This window comes from Aythya fuligula, chromosome 1, assembly GCF_009819795.1.
Source record: "Aythya fuligula isolate bAytFul2 chromosome 1, bAytFul2.pri, whole genome shotgun sequence".
NCBI classification, from domain to species: domain Eukaryota; kingdom Metazoa; phylum Chordata; class Aves; order Anseriformes; family Anatidae; genus Aythya; species Aythya fuligula.
The window spans coordinates 72,534,189-72,551,112 of record NC_045559.1 but is presented as its reverse complement, the minus strand read 5'-3'; the positions used below and the strand labels follow the sequence as shown (position 1 = coordinate 72,551,112).

Sequence of the window (16,924 nt, the reverse complement as noted above, 5' to 3'; positions counted from 1 at the left end):
TTTCATCTCCCTCTTCTGCCATGGAGCCATGTGATGTGGCCTTTTGATATTATATGAAATAAATCAGAAGGCTTGGTTCAACTTGTAGTAAATGATCCCACTGCCACTGGCACACTGTGTAGTTCCAGGCAGGGCCAAAGATGTAAGGAAGACTGGGGCTGACCCCACATGGAGCCTACAACCATTTGCTTAGTGTTAGCTACTAAAGGAGGCATCTAAATCAATCATTCACAAGAAAATGTTCATTTAAAAAAATACACAAGGAACTTTAAACACAATTTCTGTTCAAAATAACTGTTTCATACATGTTAATTACTACTGTTTAAAATCAGCAATCTAAATTCTTTGGCAGGATGACCTAATTTGTTCACTTTCCTGGCAAGCTCATTCAGTATCTGTATGCTTGTTATCCTGGTACTATATAGAAGCAGCATATATGCCAAGAATGTAAAATCAAAACCTGAAGCCCCCTATTCCTTTCTCAGGTTACTTATGTGCAAAAGAATTAGCAGTTAAGAGATCTCAAATACGGTGCATTTAGCTGTCTTTCAACTGCATCATGGGATTTTCTTAATTTCATGCAAAAATCTAAAAATCAAAGGGTAGGTACTAACCTTCTATATTTAAGTACCTGCAGGCACTGCTAGAAGACACTTGGGATTGGCAGTACAGAAAAACCAGAAGACCAACACATTCCTGTTCTGACCTGTAAGTGTTCAGACACCAACAAATAGGAGAGCTGCCAAAAATCTCAACTGGTTCCCACATAACAGAAACCATTACATGAATTTAGGTAAGCCAATGCTGACAACGCTGAGCACAGTGTTTCCTGACTGAAGAGAAACACCTGAAGAGGAACACAGAAAGTGTTGCCCTATATTTACATACATGTAGAAATCATGCAGTAAATCTTTTGTTGTTGTTGTTTGGTTTAACATTATACCTTTATAGAAATATATAATACATGATATATATGTCATAAATATAACAAAAAAATTATATTATATTAACGACTATATAATATATAAACATGTATTTTGTATGCATACAATTTGATTAGGATCTCATGCTTTTCAGTACACAGTTTTGTGATTTTCTGGGCTTTATTCACATTGTCATGTTTGGCTTTCCAGAATTAAGAAATGATACAGACTGAAGAACACACTGGATTTCAGGGACAGCTGAGTCCTCCCATGAAAACATGCCTGTCTCAGACTGGGTCTTTTTCCAGGTCGGCTGCTGATTCACTTGGTCATATCTCACCTTGATGCCTGTTTATTTGGCTTTAGATTAGAGGCACCTTCCTGCACATGTGAAAAAAAATATTAATAGAAAGAATTGCATAAATACTAATTATTTATTACCAACAACATCCAAAAGCTAACCTAGATTTCCCCATTCAAGTCAAGATAATGACCCTTCTACAGTTTCAGCAAGCTGAAATCCATTATGACACCTTTATACAGTTTTCACAGAGTTAGCAAGCTAAGGCTAGGAAGGAGAATTATATCAGCCAGGATGACCTCCTATGCATCACAGACATTTTGCTCTGACAGATATTTTCTCCATAAAGCCAAGTAAATCACAATTGACTACATAGTGCCTAGGAAAATACCTTGTTTTGAGAACTTGTTCCAATGATTAATCATCCTCTTGGCTAAAAATGTGCAACTTCATTTAATTCAGCTGCTTTCATTTTTCAGCCTCTGGTTCTTGCCATGTGTATTTCCACTATATTAGGAAGCTTTTTAATATTCAATGTGTGTGTGTGTGTGTGTGTATATCTATATCTATATCTATATCTCTGTGTGTGTGCGCTTTTTTTTTTTCCATGAAGGAGCGTGCCTACTTTAAATTTGTTTTTCATTAACCTTTCTGATAGGATTGTGCAAAATTCTGTTAGGAGGTTTCTGTGCCTCCCACAGCAGGGCAGCTCTGCAGATTGTGCTTTTTTTCTGACTCTCAGTATTTCCCCAGTAATGCAGTTTCCTGGTACTGGCACAGCACTGGCACACATTCCTACTACTCCCCTGTTTACACACCTCAGGATTGCTTCCTTTCTGCACAGAGGATCAATGATCTCACGCTAAATAACTTGTGCATCTTTTCTAGAGCCTGCATGCACTCCTAACACTGACGTGTTGTAACATTAACAAACAGATCCACACTTCTCAGGGATCAGACCACGCAGCCCTATGGTGCTGCCCTCCCTGTAATTCTTGTGCCACCAATCTGTGTCACCCACACATCTGAATCTGCTGTGATGTTACCGTCCCTGCCACTCGTCCCTGCAGAGGTCCCTTACAAACACCTCCACCTGGTGTCATTCCCCTGATTTTGCCTGCTCCGTTCTGCCACTTCAGCTAGCCAGGACACCCTCCTCCATCATCCTGCCATTCCTTACCCCATTTCTTTTCCATGACTGGCAAATATTCTGGCTACCTTCTTGCACAGCTCTTGTATACTAGGCAAGCTATGGACTGTCTCAAGGATTTCACGTCCTTCTGCACTGCAATGTCTGTGCCTGCACCGGTGTGACACCAGAGGCACTGAAGTGAGCGTGGCAGGGCCAGCATGAGCTTATTGCAGCAGAGAACGTGTGTTATTACTGGAGCTGTTGTCAGGAGTGATCACCTGCACAGAAATAACACCCTAAGTGAGAAGGAACAAAGCATCTATTGCAGACAAACACTGATGAGTTTTATTCACAGAAATATGCCTTTCAGAGGGATGTATTACAGGCTGATTATGCTTGCTGAACAACTCCAGTGATAGAAAATCACAGATTTTATACTGGAAACCAATATACTACATTCATTAGTTATATACTTACAGACAGCTGAAACATTTAATCAGAGAAAAAAACAACAACATTTAATCAGAGAAAAAAAAAACTGAGAAAAATCCATCTGAGACTCTAGTCTAGGTTTAAAATATTTGTGATAAAATGGTTACTTTTTCACTATCATGACCATTTGCTCCCCAAAGCTTACAAGAAGATGACAAATCTTTTAAATTGATATTAATAATATGAACACTAGGATATTAAGCAACCCCTTTGCTTTCACCCCCCCCCCCAAAACCCCTCCTGCAAGACAGGATTAATCCCATGTAGTTCCCAATACATTAGAGCTATTTGGTGATACCTGTGCGAATTGAGAATCGCCCTGTTTGCACAGCTTAGCTCATAAGCCCTTGAAAAACTCATCAGAAGAAATCTGTAATCAATACAGGCTGTCAGTTGGGCAGCAGGGAAAGAATGAGATAATAAGAACACAGTTTACAAGAAGCTATTTTGTTGGTATTAAGAAGCCATCGAAAAAGAGCAGATTCTGGTTTTCTTTTAAGAGAAATCCAATAGGATTACAAGCCTAGCTAGTAATAGTACCACTTTTCAGCTTCCTAGACCACATTTACTAAAAACAGTTGAAGGGGAGGGAGGCAAGCATGAAGAGAGGAGGATGAGACAGTAAACAACACCCAAGATTATTATTATTATTATTTATTTTTATTTATTTATTTATTTATTTACAGAACAACTTACAAGTTCAGCTAGGAAACCCTCATACCATCTTCAGACCCAGCTGCCATACAGAGACTGAAGCTTGATTTATAGGATTTTACACTACCAAACTTCGGGGTTCAAAAGATTGGGAAAACCAGCAAAAGAGAAAAGCTTATTTCAAAAACTGCTCCTCCTTCTACACAGTATTATTCACCAGCACATTCACTAGAGCAGTTTTAAAAGGTCCATCACATGGTGCATTCGTCTATTGCAAAGCCCAGAGGCTTTCAACCTTCAAGCATCTTTCTCACATTTATCCCTTTACTAGTTTGTCTCTTAACTATTTTTCCCTGTAATACACAGGTACGATTCAGAAGTGGTTTCTTAAAAATATTAAATCAAATTAAATAATTTTCTAAATTCACCAAAGGAACTAATGTCCTCTGCCATGCCTCAGATTCCCTCCTCCCCACCCCACAAGCACATTTCTAGTTTGTTCTGTTCTCTCCTTATGCGCTACCTTCCAAGACTGTGAAGGATGAATAAATTTTACCAGTGTAAACAAACTACAACAATTTTTTTTCCATTTAGGGAGAATGAAAGATCTCTTAAAAAAAAATAAATCAGAGAAAACAAAGTGCAAATAAAAAAGTGGTGCCAAATATAAAATCAAGCAATGCCAAGGAAAAAAAATTACATTAATGTTGCAGTTAGTCCAGTTGTTAACTATAAATTCAGTTATATTTACAAGCTGTGCAGAAAACCTCATTTTCCTTCTGGATCCTTTGAACATTTATGTTAAAAGTAACTTGAAACGCTTCATACAGCACCAATAGTGCTACTGTAGTAAAGCAGTTTATGGATGCAAGAGAGACAGAATTTATTATTACAGCGGCTTTTATTAGAACCAATTGGTCAGAACAACCTTTGGAGCATAAACAGTCCTCTTTAGCTCCTTCCCACCGAAAAATCTATTTTTAATCTATTTTTCCCCCAACATACTCAGAGACATCAATTCTCACTCCCACTACTTCAGCATGTTCTTAAAAAACCAATACAGGTTTAGACTTCCACATCACCTCAATGACTAACTTACACAGGGTTATCATAGATATAAATACACTTTGGAGGCAGCACTCAAGCTGTGATGAGGTATTCCAATGCTTAGATGGGTCCAGAAAAGGCATTAAGGACAAAATTCAAGCCCAAGTTCTCTGATAGAAATTCTCTGACTTTATGCAAGAAGGAAAACCCATGGACTTCGATGAGAACATAAAGGGCATGCACTTTTCTATTTGACTTTCACTGTACCCCTGAAAGACTTCAAATCCCAGTAGACACGGTCCTTACAGTTTTAACAAAACGAACAAAATATGTGCACACATGCTTTAACTGTCAGAATACTATCAAATTTAAAGATGTAACAACCCTAAGTTTTGAATCAGCCTCATAAAAAGTTTCAAGCTCATTTAATATACTGGTGATGGGAAGATAAAGGGGTTATATCAATTTCTGCATCTAAAAAACACAACAACAGAAGTCAATAAGCTCAAGGACCCTGATTCAATGCAGAACATTGTACAGTGGTCAGAACATACCATGGTATTTTTACCAGTAAGTGTCCAGTGTCAGATTAGCAGATATCAGGAGGTAAATTCAGTCTGAACCAAAGTTACACAGTATCAGAAGAGAGGGTTTGTGTGCTGTGAGTCCAGCTCATCTGGCTCTTGGGAAGGGAGTGGAAGTAATTCACACAGATAAAAACAACATGGGAGATGAGACTGTTACCTGAAACCCAGTGGCAACACAGATCTGTGTGACAATGCCAAAATCTTGCAGTGGCTCTGGCTTTATCTCTTCCTCATCAGACCCAAGGCTGGCTGCACAGAAGCCGACCTGCCAAAAATCTTTCAAAGTGTATGCAAACTTTCTCTAGCATCTGGAGTTGCCTTTACAGCAGTGTTTGCCTCTTTGGGCAAAAATTCCTCACCTTCAAAGCACAAAGATACAGGTCACTCTTTGGCTTCTTTGCCCACGCACTATAACAAATCAACAACATGGTACAATTTGAAGGGAAATGACAGTAGTAGAATGATGGGAGCTTCTGGGACTCTTTGGCACAGAAATATGGGATTTTTGTAGAACACGAAATCTCCGACTGTGGCAAGGTCTACTCCAACCTCCAAAGACTTTGGCTTCTTACCTATTTACCAAGCAATTAGTTGTAGTAATACAGACATGTATATGAGGCAGTTTATGTGTTTTGTATCAGGCTGCCAAGCATCGTTGTGGAATATATACCCAATAAGACAGCATGAACTGATCTGAACTAGTCACCCATGAAAATCCATCTGCTCACTCATCTGCTCGGCACCGACAGACCCGTCTCTGTTAAATGGGAAGAAAATCAAAGAAGTCAGGCATTTTCTGGAGCATACAGAGAAGCCCTGTGGGAATGGTGCATCCCTAGTCCTGTCATATAGAGACGCTGCAGAAGGGACAACAACATTAGTAACAGATTACATTATTAGACTTGCCTAAAATATTCATATTCAAAATAATATTTAAAAGGGGACAAGTGTATTTAACAATGCAATTGTACTAAAAAGAAAAAGATTTTTTTCAGATATAATATAGTCTTTAGGATTATTGGCTACTGTAATTTTCATTGGCACTAACTCCACAGGACAATGGTAAGAAAAAGTCCTCCAACACAAAATTCCAATTCCCTTTTCCCAAATACTATTAATTTTTTACAATTAGTACCTGCTACTCCTAGAACACATTCTGGAGCCCACATAAAAGGCAGCATAGTCCAGTACCTATGACAACTAGACAGGCACCGTGGCTGTAAAGCTGAAACAAAGCCCACTGCAATAAAGGAACTACGTACAGTTTTGTGCAAGAGACAAAGTTCAGCTACAGACAGAAAAAATCAAATTAAAACAAAACAAAACTTGTTGCAATGTTACTTAGAATTGTCTTGCCATAACCATTTCGGTATAATCAAAAGCCGTATCAACGGCTTCAAGAAAGAACAGTAAACAATCTAAAAAGCTGACTTTACTTGCCACTGTATCTAGATAAATCAGAACAGCAAAAAGGTATTTCAGTCTCCAGTATCTTTCAGAAGTTCCTTCATATGTCCAAATGGGACAAGTTGCATGCCAACATCAGTTTCTCATCTTTCTGTGATTACCCCAGAGAATCTGTTCATGGCTTTGGACTCTCTCTTCCATTTGTTGGCATGAGAAACATTGAGTGATTAACCTCTCCTACTCACTCATGACCTGCAAGTGAGAAACTTTGCAGCCCACATCATCCCAAAGGACAAGATTTATGACCTTCCTCTGACAACACTGTGTTGACATTTAGCTTTATCATCAACTTGGTTGATTTACTTCAAATAAATGCTACCTGAATTCATAGGCAAAGACATGGGAGGGTGTTTGCAGATGGAATAAGAACCTTAGAGCAGCAGTGGATTGCCCTTCTCTTTCATCACACAAGTTGCAGACTGGCTGATGACAGACAAAAGGTGCTGCTGTCACAGACACCATTCCTACTCCAGCCTGTACTCATCAGGAGCATAGGGTTCAAAGTGGGCTACCAATTTACATGCTTTTAAAATTGGAATGTAAACAAACAATGTTTTGGTACATTTATCTGTAAATGGGAGACCCACTCATGTCAAAGTCATTCAGACTATATTGCAAGAATAGCTCCTGTATTTCCTGTCCTGAAGAAGCTCTGCTGCCTTGAACAAGCAGTTGAACTTCTTGCAGAACATCCTCTCCCTTTAATTTTCTTGCATGTATTTAGGACTTCAGGATAACAGCAATCACCTCATGTGAACGTGGGATCACCCGACAGATTCCATCTTAGAGCAAACTAGCTACATGCATAAAAAGGTGTAGGGTTACTGATATAATACTGCATATAATGGGTGGAAAAAATTCAACATTTAGTTTAAGGAGATGGGACTTGCAGAACACATCAACTTCCTTCCTACTCCCACCCATCTTTCAAATGATTGGCCAACTTCAAACAAATTTGACAGAGGTCTCAAGGATTATCTCATCACAACAATCAGCAGTGAGATAACCCCATGTTTTTAGTATTGGTGCAGAAGGGCCAGGGAAACTCAGTCTTTTTCTAACTTTTTGGCAGCCATTTGCTGTGAACCACCAAGAAAAGGTGAAGACTACCTTTTGCTCTGGTAGCAACCAAGAAAAACATATAGAAAAAGGACATACACAGGTAAGAGGCAGGGGACCTTGCTGGTGGGATGCTGGGGGCAGAGATCAACTCTACTCTGGAGACTGGAGGGGCCCAGGGAAGGGACAAGAGGAGAAACAAGTGCAGCTGAGGAGGATTTTTTTGACACCAAATATATGGTGACCCAGCTATATAATTCTGCAGCTCACCGACCAGTTTATTTTAGAACTTTATATTTAATGGGAATGAAATTCTCACCCACTGAAGTTAAAAGAAAAGAAAAGAAAAAAAAAAAAAAAAAAAAGAGGCAAGGAAAAAAAGGCAAAATTCTCCAGAATTCTCATTAACTTCAGAGGATCTGGGACTTCACCTCAGATTTTTCCAAGTATTTGTAATGTCTATCCACATGCTTCACGGTGTATTTAACACCGTTGTCTCTACGCTAGTTTAGATTGTAATGTTTTAAAAAAACAGGCAAGGCACTGTAACTAATCAGATTCCAAAGAGGAATAACTACATATAACATTCATTAATACAAAGATTCACCACACAGGGTCTTTTCTTTAGGACCAAATTTATTTGCTAGATTTATTGTCCTATTTGCAGTCATGTCACTAAAAGCTGCAAACCTCACAAAATTTATTACCCTTCATATAAGGAATATATAAAGCAACAGTAAGGATTACAAAGAAGGTAGTAAGTGCTGGGGAAGCTAGAAAGAAAACATTTGATTGTATAAGAAGTTTCTGTTTGGTACAAAAATAAAGGTTAGTAAAATATTGCATTGTAAAATGAATTTATATTTTGATGTCACTTAAAGGTTCCACTTGCAATTAGAAAACCGGACAGATGCATTTGGGAAATCCTCCCTGGAACACCATAACTATGAACTAGATGGCTTAGGAACCTTTTCTTGGGCTAACCAAGACTTTTTCAGGGAGAAAGCCTCACACAACTGTTATTGCCAGCAAAGCTGAGCTCTGCACCCTACCCCATTGGTCTTTTGACTATAGTGCTGAATAAACGGAAGTCAGGGTATAAACCCATCGTGGGTTTATCCTAACTTCATTCCTAAGGAGAGGAATGCTTCTTCTGCCTCCTGTTTTGTCCCCTTTGAAATCATCTGAACAATAAGATTTCTAGTATTTCTGTTCAGAATGGTTCCACAAACAAAGCTCTGAGCAAGATATGCTAAAACCTATTCTTGCACCATCTCATTACAAAACCCTCTTGTACCTTCCACTGACTAACCTGCAGTGGCACAGAAAGGCTGAGGCTGGAGGATAACAAAAAGGAAACTGTACCTACATGTTGGTTGACTCATCATAGTCACTCTTCACCGAGCAACCTCAGTGTCAGTCCAAGCTTGAAAACAGCAAAGTCAACTTACATGCAGCCTTTATTCCCCTCACATTTCCTTTCTTCTTGATACTCAGTTCTGCAAAGCTGTTCTCACTACTTACACGGGTTTCAGTGCTGCTGTAATTCCCTAGAACCTAATTGTTCTCCCATCATTTATTGATCTGATTGCAGATGACAGCTTAATGGCACACGGCAGCCCTAAAGTCAACATCTTAGTTTATCTTAAAATGAGAAATGTTCTGATTTGTGGAGTCCTGACCCCTGAAATTCAAGTTTTATTACATTGCTCTTTATTCCAACCCCTTTCAGAAAGTATAATGCACAGTCGTGAACATCACCCCACTTTGACTTGTTGGCATCATCACTTTCCAAGTAACTGCGCTCCTGGGGGAGGAACTGAATTTGTTCCATGACTGTTTCCGAACTGAATGGCAAACCTTAAAGTCAGATCTCACTTATTTCTGATGAGATGAGAGCAAAAGGCACAGAGAAAACTATTTAGTTTTCTAAATATATTCTTGTTTCCTTTTTTGATTCTTACATAAGTTTATGTCTCGATACTAAAGAAAACACCTTAAAATTGATTATAGCTCTTGTAACAAGTAATTCTTAATCACAAGGAATTCCTACCAAATGTATTCCATTTTCTCATTTTCAATAAGCACAAGAGATTCTAGATTGGCAAGTCATAATCAGAAAATAAGGACTTAACAAGCCTATATACCTTAGTGTTTCTATTATCTCTATAGTGAATATGAAGAAGCTTAATTTGAAGCAGTAGTAAGAATGAGTAAATTATGAGACTGAAAACAGCTAATGGGACACACACATCTGAAAGTTGACTTCAACCAAGCATGATTCCTGTAAAAAAATCAAAGTCCATTTCTGTCTTTGCAATCCCAGTAATAGCAAAGGTGTTATAAATATATCTGAAAGAGGTATAGACAGAACTAAGCATATATGTATATTGTTATATATATTAAAAATATATATAATAGATCCAAAAATAAAAACTGGAAGGTGTTCAAATTACCGGAACAGTCTGAATGTTTGATTATGTCTATCAAACAAATGAGGGGAAAACAACAACCTGAAAATCATGAGACACACAGAGTGCAGAAAATGTATTTCCCCTGCATAGCTTAGGCACCAAGAAAGCCATTGCAACTGTTCCTAAGCAAGTCAAGGCTGGAATTTAAAACACACTGACTAGAATCAGAAAGGCAAGAAATCGTTACATTTCAGATAATGACACAATAATCCTAGCTGCTACCTGACATTCAGACTCTGTGAATTGCATCAACTTTCATTCCCAGGCTTGAACATTTTATAAATCTGCTAAATGAACATTCACGAACTGAAAGACTAGTTTAAGCATGACTATTTAAGCATTATCAACTGTGGCCCAAGACTATGGAGTAACTGATATTTTCAAATGCAACAGTTTGCTCATTGCCATCTTATTACTCTATTTGCCAGCCTTTCTGAAGTCCTCTACAGAAAAGCATGAGTGCCTGAAGCAACACATGGTGAGCCAATGCAGAATACAGTCAGCAAAACAAGAGGAGACATGCTTCATCATTAACTGAGGCAGCAAAGATGCAGGAGAAGGAAGATTACAGAATGTTAATAAATCATTGCATTTCAAACCATCTCAGCTGGATGTGGAAATGTATAAACTGGGTTACTGAAGAGAAAATAGATGAAAAATGGTAGAGTAGACATACTAGTCTAATGACTAGTGTCATTAGAGACTCGATTATGATATTCCAGACCTTCAGTTCAATTGCACATTAATACAAGTGTGAACACCAAAACCAGACATTTTCACACCTCTCATGAGCAAGCCAACATGGACTGTGTAACCCACAAACACAGTTAAGTCAAACACACTAAGTGCTCTGCTGAAGAAGTAGCCTGATGAGGCTTTCAGGGAGCTCCAAGCAGACACTTGTACCTTTTTCAGGGTGAGCAGCCCAGCCTAGCAGTGTTCATCTGTCCCTCAGACCCCTGGTGCATCAAGTATGCTGCTTTTGTGACACTCATTACCATATTATCAGTTGGGGAAACTGGGTCTAGACTTCTGTTCTTCCTGATTAAATTTCTCCTTGTCACACAGAGAGAACCTTCTCAGCCACAAGACTCAGCATTGCCACAATTTCAGTGTAATTCATATTAAATTAACCTCTGATCCTTGCTTTCTTGTCACCCAATTTGCATTGTTATGAAGAGTTCTTCAGATACATGAATCAATGGAAAAGCAATTCACCAGAAATGTCCCTGCAGACCACACCCCATTTCTGAGTTGGGAGTTTACTGACTGTGATACCAGGAAGGTATTTCTTGCTTTGTCTCAGACACAAACTGACTCAGGAAAAAGGACAAAGTGAAAGCATCTCCAAGCCTAATGCTCATTAGCCTGCCCGAAATGTCACATGCATGTCCTAGGTCACAGACAGCTGGATCCAGTTTGCACAGGAAAAATGTCATTACACTCATCGTGATATTATTTTTGTTTTTTGCCAAGCAGCCTGTCATATCACACACAGGATATGGATGGAGATGGTCTTCAAAAAAATGTAATATGAGCAGAGACTAGCAAATAGCAACTCCTTTATGTTCGTGTATTTATATAATCAAACATTAGCAAAACACAGGGATTGGGGAGACTTAGTTGTACAAGAAAAGCCAGATCTTTGCATTTCAGACATTGAGTCCCTTACAGAAAATTGTAGTATCAACCCTGTAACACCAGTGTTCCTTTTTCATGTTTCAAAATGAGAGCAGTATGTTTACGTTCTCCTTTTCTGCAGAAGCCACTGTTCCTACTCACTGCAACACCTCCAAGAGCTTAGAAAGGAGCTGAGGCAGAACAGTTGTCTCTCTGTATCGACTTGCACGTCATAATCATTGTTTGTACCTGCATACTATCCATGCACGAGAAGAGAATTTATTGGCAAATAAAATGCAGAATTTGGCCATTTGCTTTCCTGTTTTGTATTCAAATGGTGATGTGGACCAGCCACAAACTGTATCAAGTAGCTTTTCAGGTGACATCCTATTTGCTTACAGTGTTCACAAAGCACTGGTCTGAGAGGTACAATAGGGACAGGAACAGGAGATTTTTTAAAACCTTTCATTTCTGCTGGGTGCTCAGTTCAGATTGTTGAATCTTCCAGCCAGACAGATGGTTAAAGTGAATTAGAGATGCAGCTAAGAAATGCTGTGAATTTCAGTGGGAGTCATGTGCCTAAAGCCATTTAGTTTCAGAAACTCACCGGTCTCCCAACACAGCCAGTATTTTTTGTGTCAGAGGTCCAGATGCACACAAACATTTAAACATTGCTCCTGCTCACTTCCGTTTCTGAAGCTGCAGCCACAACATCAGTAGCTTAAGCTCTGTGAAGATTCAGCAGCCTGAATGATTACCACGTGTATTTGGCAGCAACTTCACTCCTCCATATTTACAGGACACTGAAGAAAACAGGATCTACTCTAAAATCCAGGCACACTCAGAACATATACTGACAGTGTCCTGCATACATTTTTTTATAACTTTGCACTGTAATACAGTACCCTTGTCATGTGACAAAGCAAGATGCCAGACTGAAGGCACTACTACAAACTAGCTCTGCTGATGCATCACTCTGAGAAAAACCCCTACTCAGCCGTTGCCTCTGTTAAGAACATACTACGATTTTTCTTAATCCCCATGGGAAAGTAAAGCTTCTTTCTACAGAAAGATCAGAAGTTTGCAACTGTAACAAAGCATAACCCTTTATTGCATGGGGAAGAGGCAGAGATATTACATCTTGATCTAATGCCATTTTAAAATCAGAATCCCAAGTCCAACTGCTTTCATCTCTTAAAGCTGTGGCTTTTGGTAATGTACAGAACCCTTTGTAAGTGAGGATCAGGGCCTGCATTTTCCAGTCAGTCATATCAGCTAGTGTGTGAGGCAGCAGCAAAAAAGATTTTTCTAATTTTTACTTAATAGGCTTTTTATGTGCTATTAACTAAGAACTATGCTCCACATTGCTCTGCCTTCACCAATCCTGACATATAGGGTCTGTGATTTTGCTTAAAAACAGAGAGAAAAATTATCTTCTAAACTTGGCAAGAAATACTGCAGGACTGTTACTGGAAAATGCCAAGGAAAAAAAAGGGTACTTCTCTGGGATCCAGGAGTCTGTAATGGATGTAACCTAGAATTAGATATGGCATAAACCATATTAAGGGCTTAATTGCTGTTTCACCTAGATATACACAACTTGGAAATTGAAGTGGAAATGTAAAGACTCTTACACTAAGGAGCCTATGAAACAGGTCATTTAAAAGGCTCTTTAAAATGAAATTTCAGATGATAGGAAAGCTTATCATCATCTACTGATTATGAGTTGTGTTACTTCAAGCTGTTGTCACTACTCAAGCTGAATTCAAAGCCCTTCTCATTCAGCCTTAAAATTGAACCAAGCCTCTCACTAATCTTGCTCCTAATAGTTTTTCTCTGCTTATTCTCTGCTACATTTTAATTCAAATGTTATTGCTGATGCTCTCCCGTTCCAATAAGCATAGGGGAAAAAAGCACAAGGATGGATGACTTAAATCATATGGGATGGACATCAAAATCGTCAAGAGTGTAATAAATCAACACTTGTTTCTTGTTGATGTGAATCATCACACCATAGTGTATAATATGAACATGATGTGTGAGCTTACGTCAGAAACCAAACATCACTATTGGTGTTCAAACAGCCCTTCTCTCAGTTTGTTTTCACTGTCATTGTTATCAGTCCTACAAGAGACTACTGTTCTCAAAGCTCTGCAGGTCTTATTTTTATGAATGTAAACTAATACTGAGATATCACAGGACAATGATTCACCTCATGTCTCTCTACCAGCATTCTTCAGTCAAAATCTACAGTAGCCAGGCAAACGAAGAGCAAATACATGTCTACAGAAAAAAAATAAAATGAACCGTCTTTACTCTATGCTGAAGCTACATAGACCAAATTCTACAAATACCTAACAGTCAGGCTTCTGCGCAGCCAGTGGAGAAATCATCTCCACTGATGGTGATCACCACTGACAGTTCAATACCATCTCAACACAAGGGGTAGGCCATGGTGTAGCTCTTGTTGTACCTCTTCAAGGTCACAAGCAACCTCAAACTTCTCCCATTCTCCACTTTGCCAGTCTATCTCTGGGGATGTAAATGAGAGCACACAGTCTGGTGGGTGGCAGGGATACTTGGAAGTTCTTTTTGAGATTCTAAAAAACAATTGTTCTCTGGCTTTTTCCTCCTTTTAATGATATAACTTTGGTGTTTTGATACCCATCTTACAAGAAAGAGCTGACAAAACTATAAAGTGAAATAAAAATCTGTCTAGTTATAATTCAAAAAACAGGGGTAGTCCAGTGTAGTGTCTCACTGCACAGAACAGGCACAAAAATCAGATACAAGAGCAGCTGGAGCTGCAGAGCAGTCAGTTAAAATAAAACAGAAGGAGAGCTACACAAATATCAAAGAACCACAGAACTGAAGTTTCACGAACTTCAGAACTTCAGATTGAAGTAAAGTACTTCAGAGTCACAGGAAAGGCTCATTTCTCAGAAGCTGAGCAAAATGCAAACAGTCAAGGGAGATATACAAAACACTATGTGCTATAATGCATGCTCCCCAAGTCAGTTGTTATGGCAAGCAATTCACTAACGCCGATTCTCTAATAACCACCACTTACGAAAAAACTCACAAATCAAAATTATTTATGAGGCTTAAATAAAGCTCAGAGCAAATGCAAGGGTTATTTCACTTTCATCTCTCCAAAGGAGGTTCAAACACTTTAAATTGATTAATAAGCTGAACAGAGATTGATCAGGGGTCTGAGAATGAATTTTAAGCAATCAGGTTTCCTCTGAGGTTTGCCTTTCTTGTTGGGAAGAACAAGAGGTTAAATGATCCATGCTTTTATTAGGCTAAATAACGCCACAATGTTGTTTGATGTGAAACAGGAATTTGTAGTCATTCCTTAGATGGGTTCCTTTGTCATGACATGTCATCCTAAGTCACAACTTAGGATCAAAGTTTCCTGCAAAAGTCTTAAAGGTGCAAGTGTGCTATCCTGAATTTGTAGCTGAGGACTACTAAACCACCAATCTGACAGCAAAAGATCGATATTTTACCATCTTCTCCTTACTGGCTGCCATGACCAAACGTGGGGAAGTGGGGTAAAGAGAAGATAATCCTGTCTATTTCCCGTCTCTCCAACAAAACCTTTGGAAAGTCTTTTAGAATCCTGTTTTCAAGGGAGTTGACAATTACAGTTCCTTGTATGGTCAAATTTTGACCTCAAGAACTTGGGTATACCCAGTTTAAGAAAAAAAACAAGTAACTCACACATATATCTGTGACTCAACATCAGTATGCACTATTTACATATGTCAGGAACTTAACCCCAGACTCTTAACTTAACCCCAATTAACTTCCTTCTTTCAATCCTCTACAGTCATCTGCTTTATTCCCAATAAAATTATAAATTTCTCTTGGTTCTGTTTCCCCCAACTAAAGCGAAAACTGCCACAGCGTGCTGAGAAGTTTCTCTAATCTTTAACCGAAAAATACCCATGTATAATACCCGATTACATGCTTTCAGGAAACAGTACTTCTATAGTAGCGCAAATTGTCTTAAATGTAGTTTTATATATGTGAAAGTACAGTATTTTCTCCACTGTTTGTCACTACTGCATCCCAGTTCTAGGAGTCTGCTTGTATTCTGCTACCGAGTACTTAGTAACTGTTTATTTCAAACACTCCAATATCTTAGGAAGCCTTTTTCTAGAAACACTTTAGTAACCATCTTCCTCCTCCTTTTTCTCCCCCTTTCTATAGATTTAAACTCTTCATTTATAAAGTATTATTAATGAAAAGGGAAACAAAAATCAGTGTGGATGCCCTCCTTTTCCTTTTATGATGGAGACCATCATAAAAGCTTCCAAAAATGTGCAAACTCATTTATCTCACCAAGTCTGTGATAGTGAAGCTCACTTAAACTGCTGCAGATGTTCACTGTTAACCACAGTATTTCCCTATGTCTCATGGTGGGCAGATCTGGAGGTTCCTCATCATCAGTTTGCAATTCTTCAGATGTGGTAGGTACTCCAAAACACCAAACCCCACATTCCATTAAATTTCCCAGATTAAAATATTTAATTACTCACTCACCTTTTTCCCCTCTGTACTATCCCCACTGACATAGGACAGTTTTCGACGGACATAGAAGAGCATATCATCTTGCCGGGGGGCCCATTTCTCCATAAAATATGTTGAAAACATCCAAGTCCAGAACACAATACGATCATCTTTGAAACACCCTAAGAAGCATAAAAGAAAGGAGAAATAAGAGTCATGGAACTACCATGTCACATTTGACTGTGCCTAATACGACACACAATGTCTTTGCAAGGGTGCAGTCAATCCCAACCACAGGAGAAACATTCTTGTACAGCTCATGGTAAGTAAGATCTTCTAAGTTGTATAGCACAGCCACCATTTGGCATGAATGCAGAACCCATCTTTGGCCACTGTCAACCAAAATTGCCTTCGTCCAACCAATCTGCTCCCCTGCATAACAAAAACAGATCAGGGCCGATGAATATATCCTGCTTATGCCTGTGTCACTCAGATTGGATCAATAAATTGGGTCAGAGTTTGTCAGAGATGCATTCAAGGAATAGTCCCAAAGGCATGTTGTGCCAACATATGCTCCAGTTAATGACATGAACCCCTCAGCTGCCAACAGGTTTGTCGTACACTCTTGGAAGTACTGACAGTCCTTCAGA

The 16,924-nt window shown here is 38.8% G+C and overlaps 1 protein-coding gene across 2 annotated transcripts in view; it reads right to left on the bottom strand.

Annotated features, from left to right (window-relative positions):
- Window positions 1–16,924, bottom strand: part of KIAA0930 (KIAA0930 ortholog) — a 70,228-nt gene that overhangs the window by 20,349 nt on the left and 32,955 nt on the right. For both annotated transcript variants that reach the window (XM_032180994.1, XM_032181067.1), the window contains exon 2: window positions 16,308–16,456. In XM_032180994.1, coding sequence (XP_032036885.1) covers window positions 16,308–16,456 — 149 coding nt within the window. The remainder of the gene's footprint in view (window positions 1–16,307; window positions 16,457–16,924) is intronic.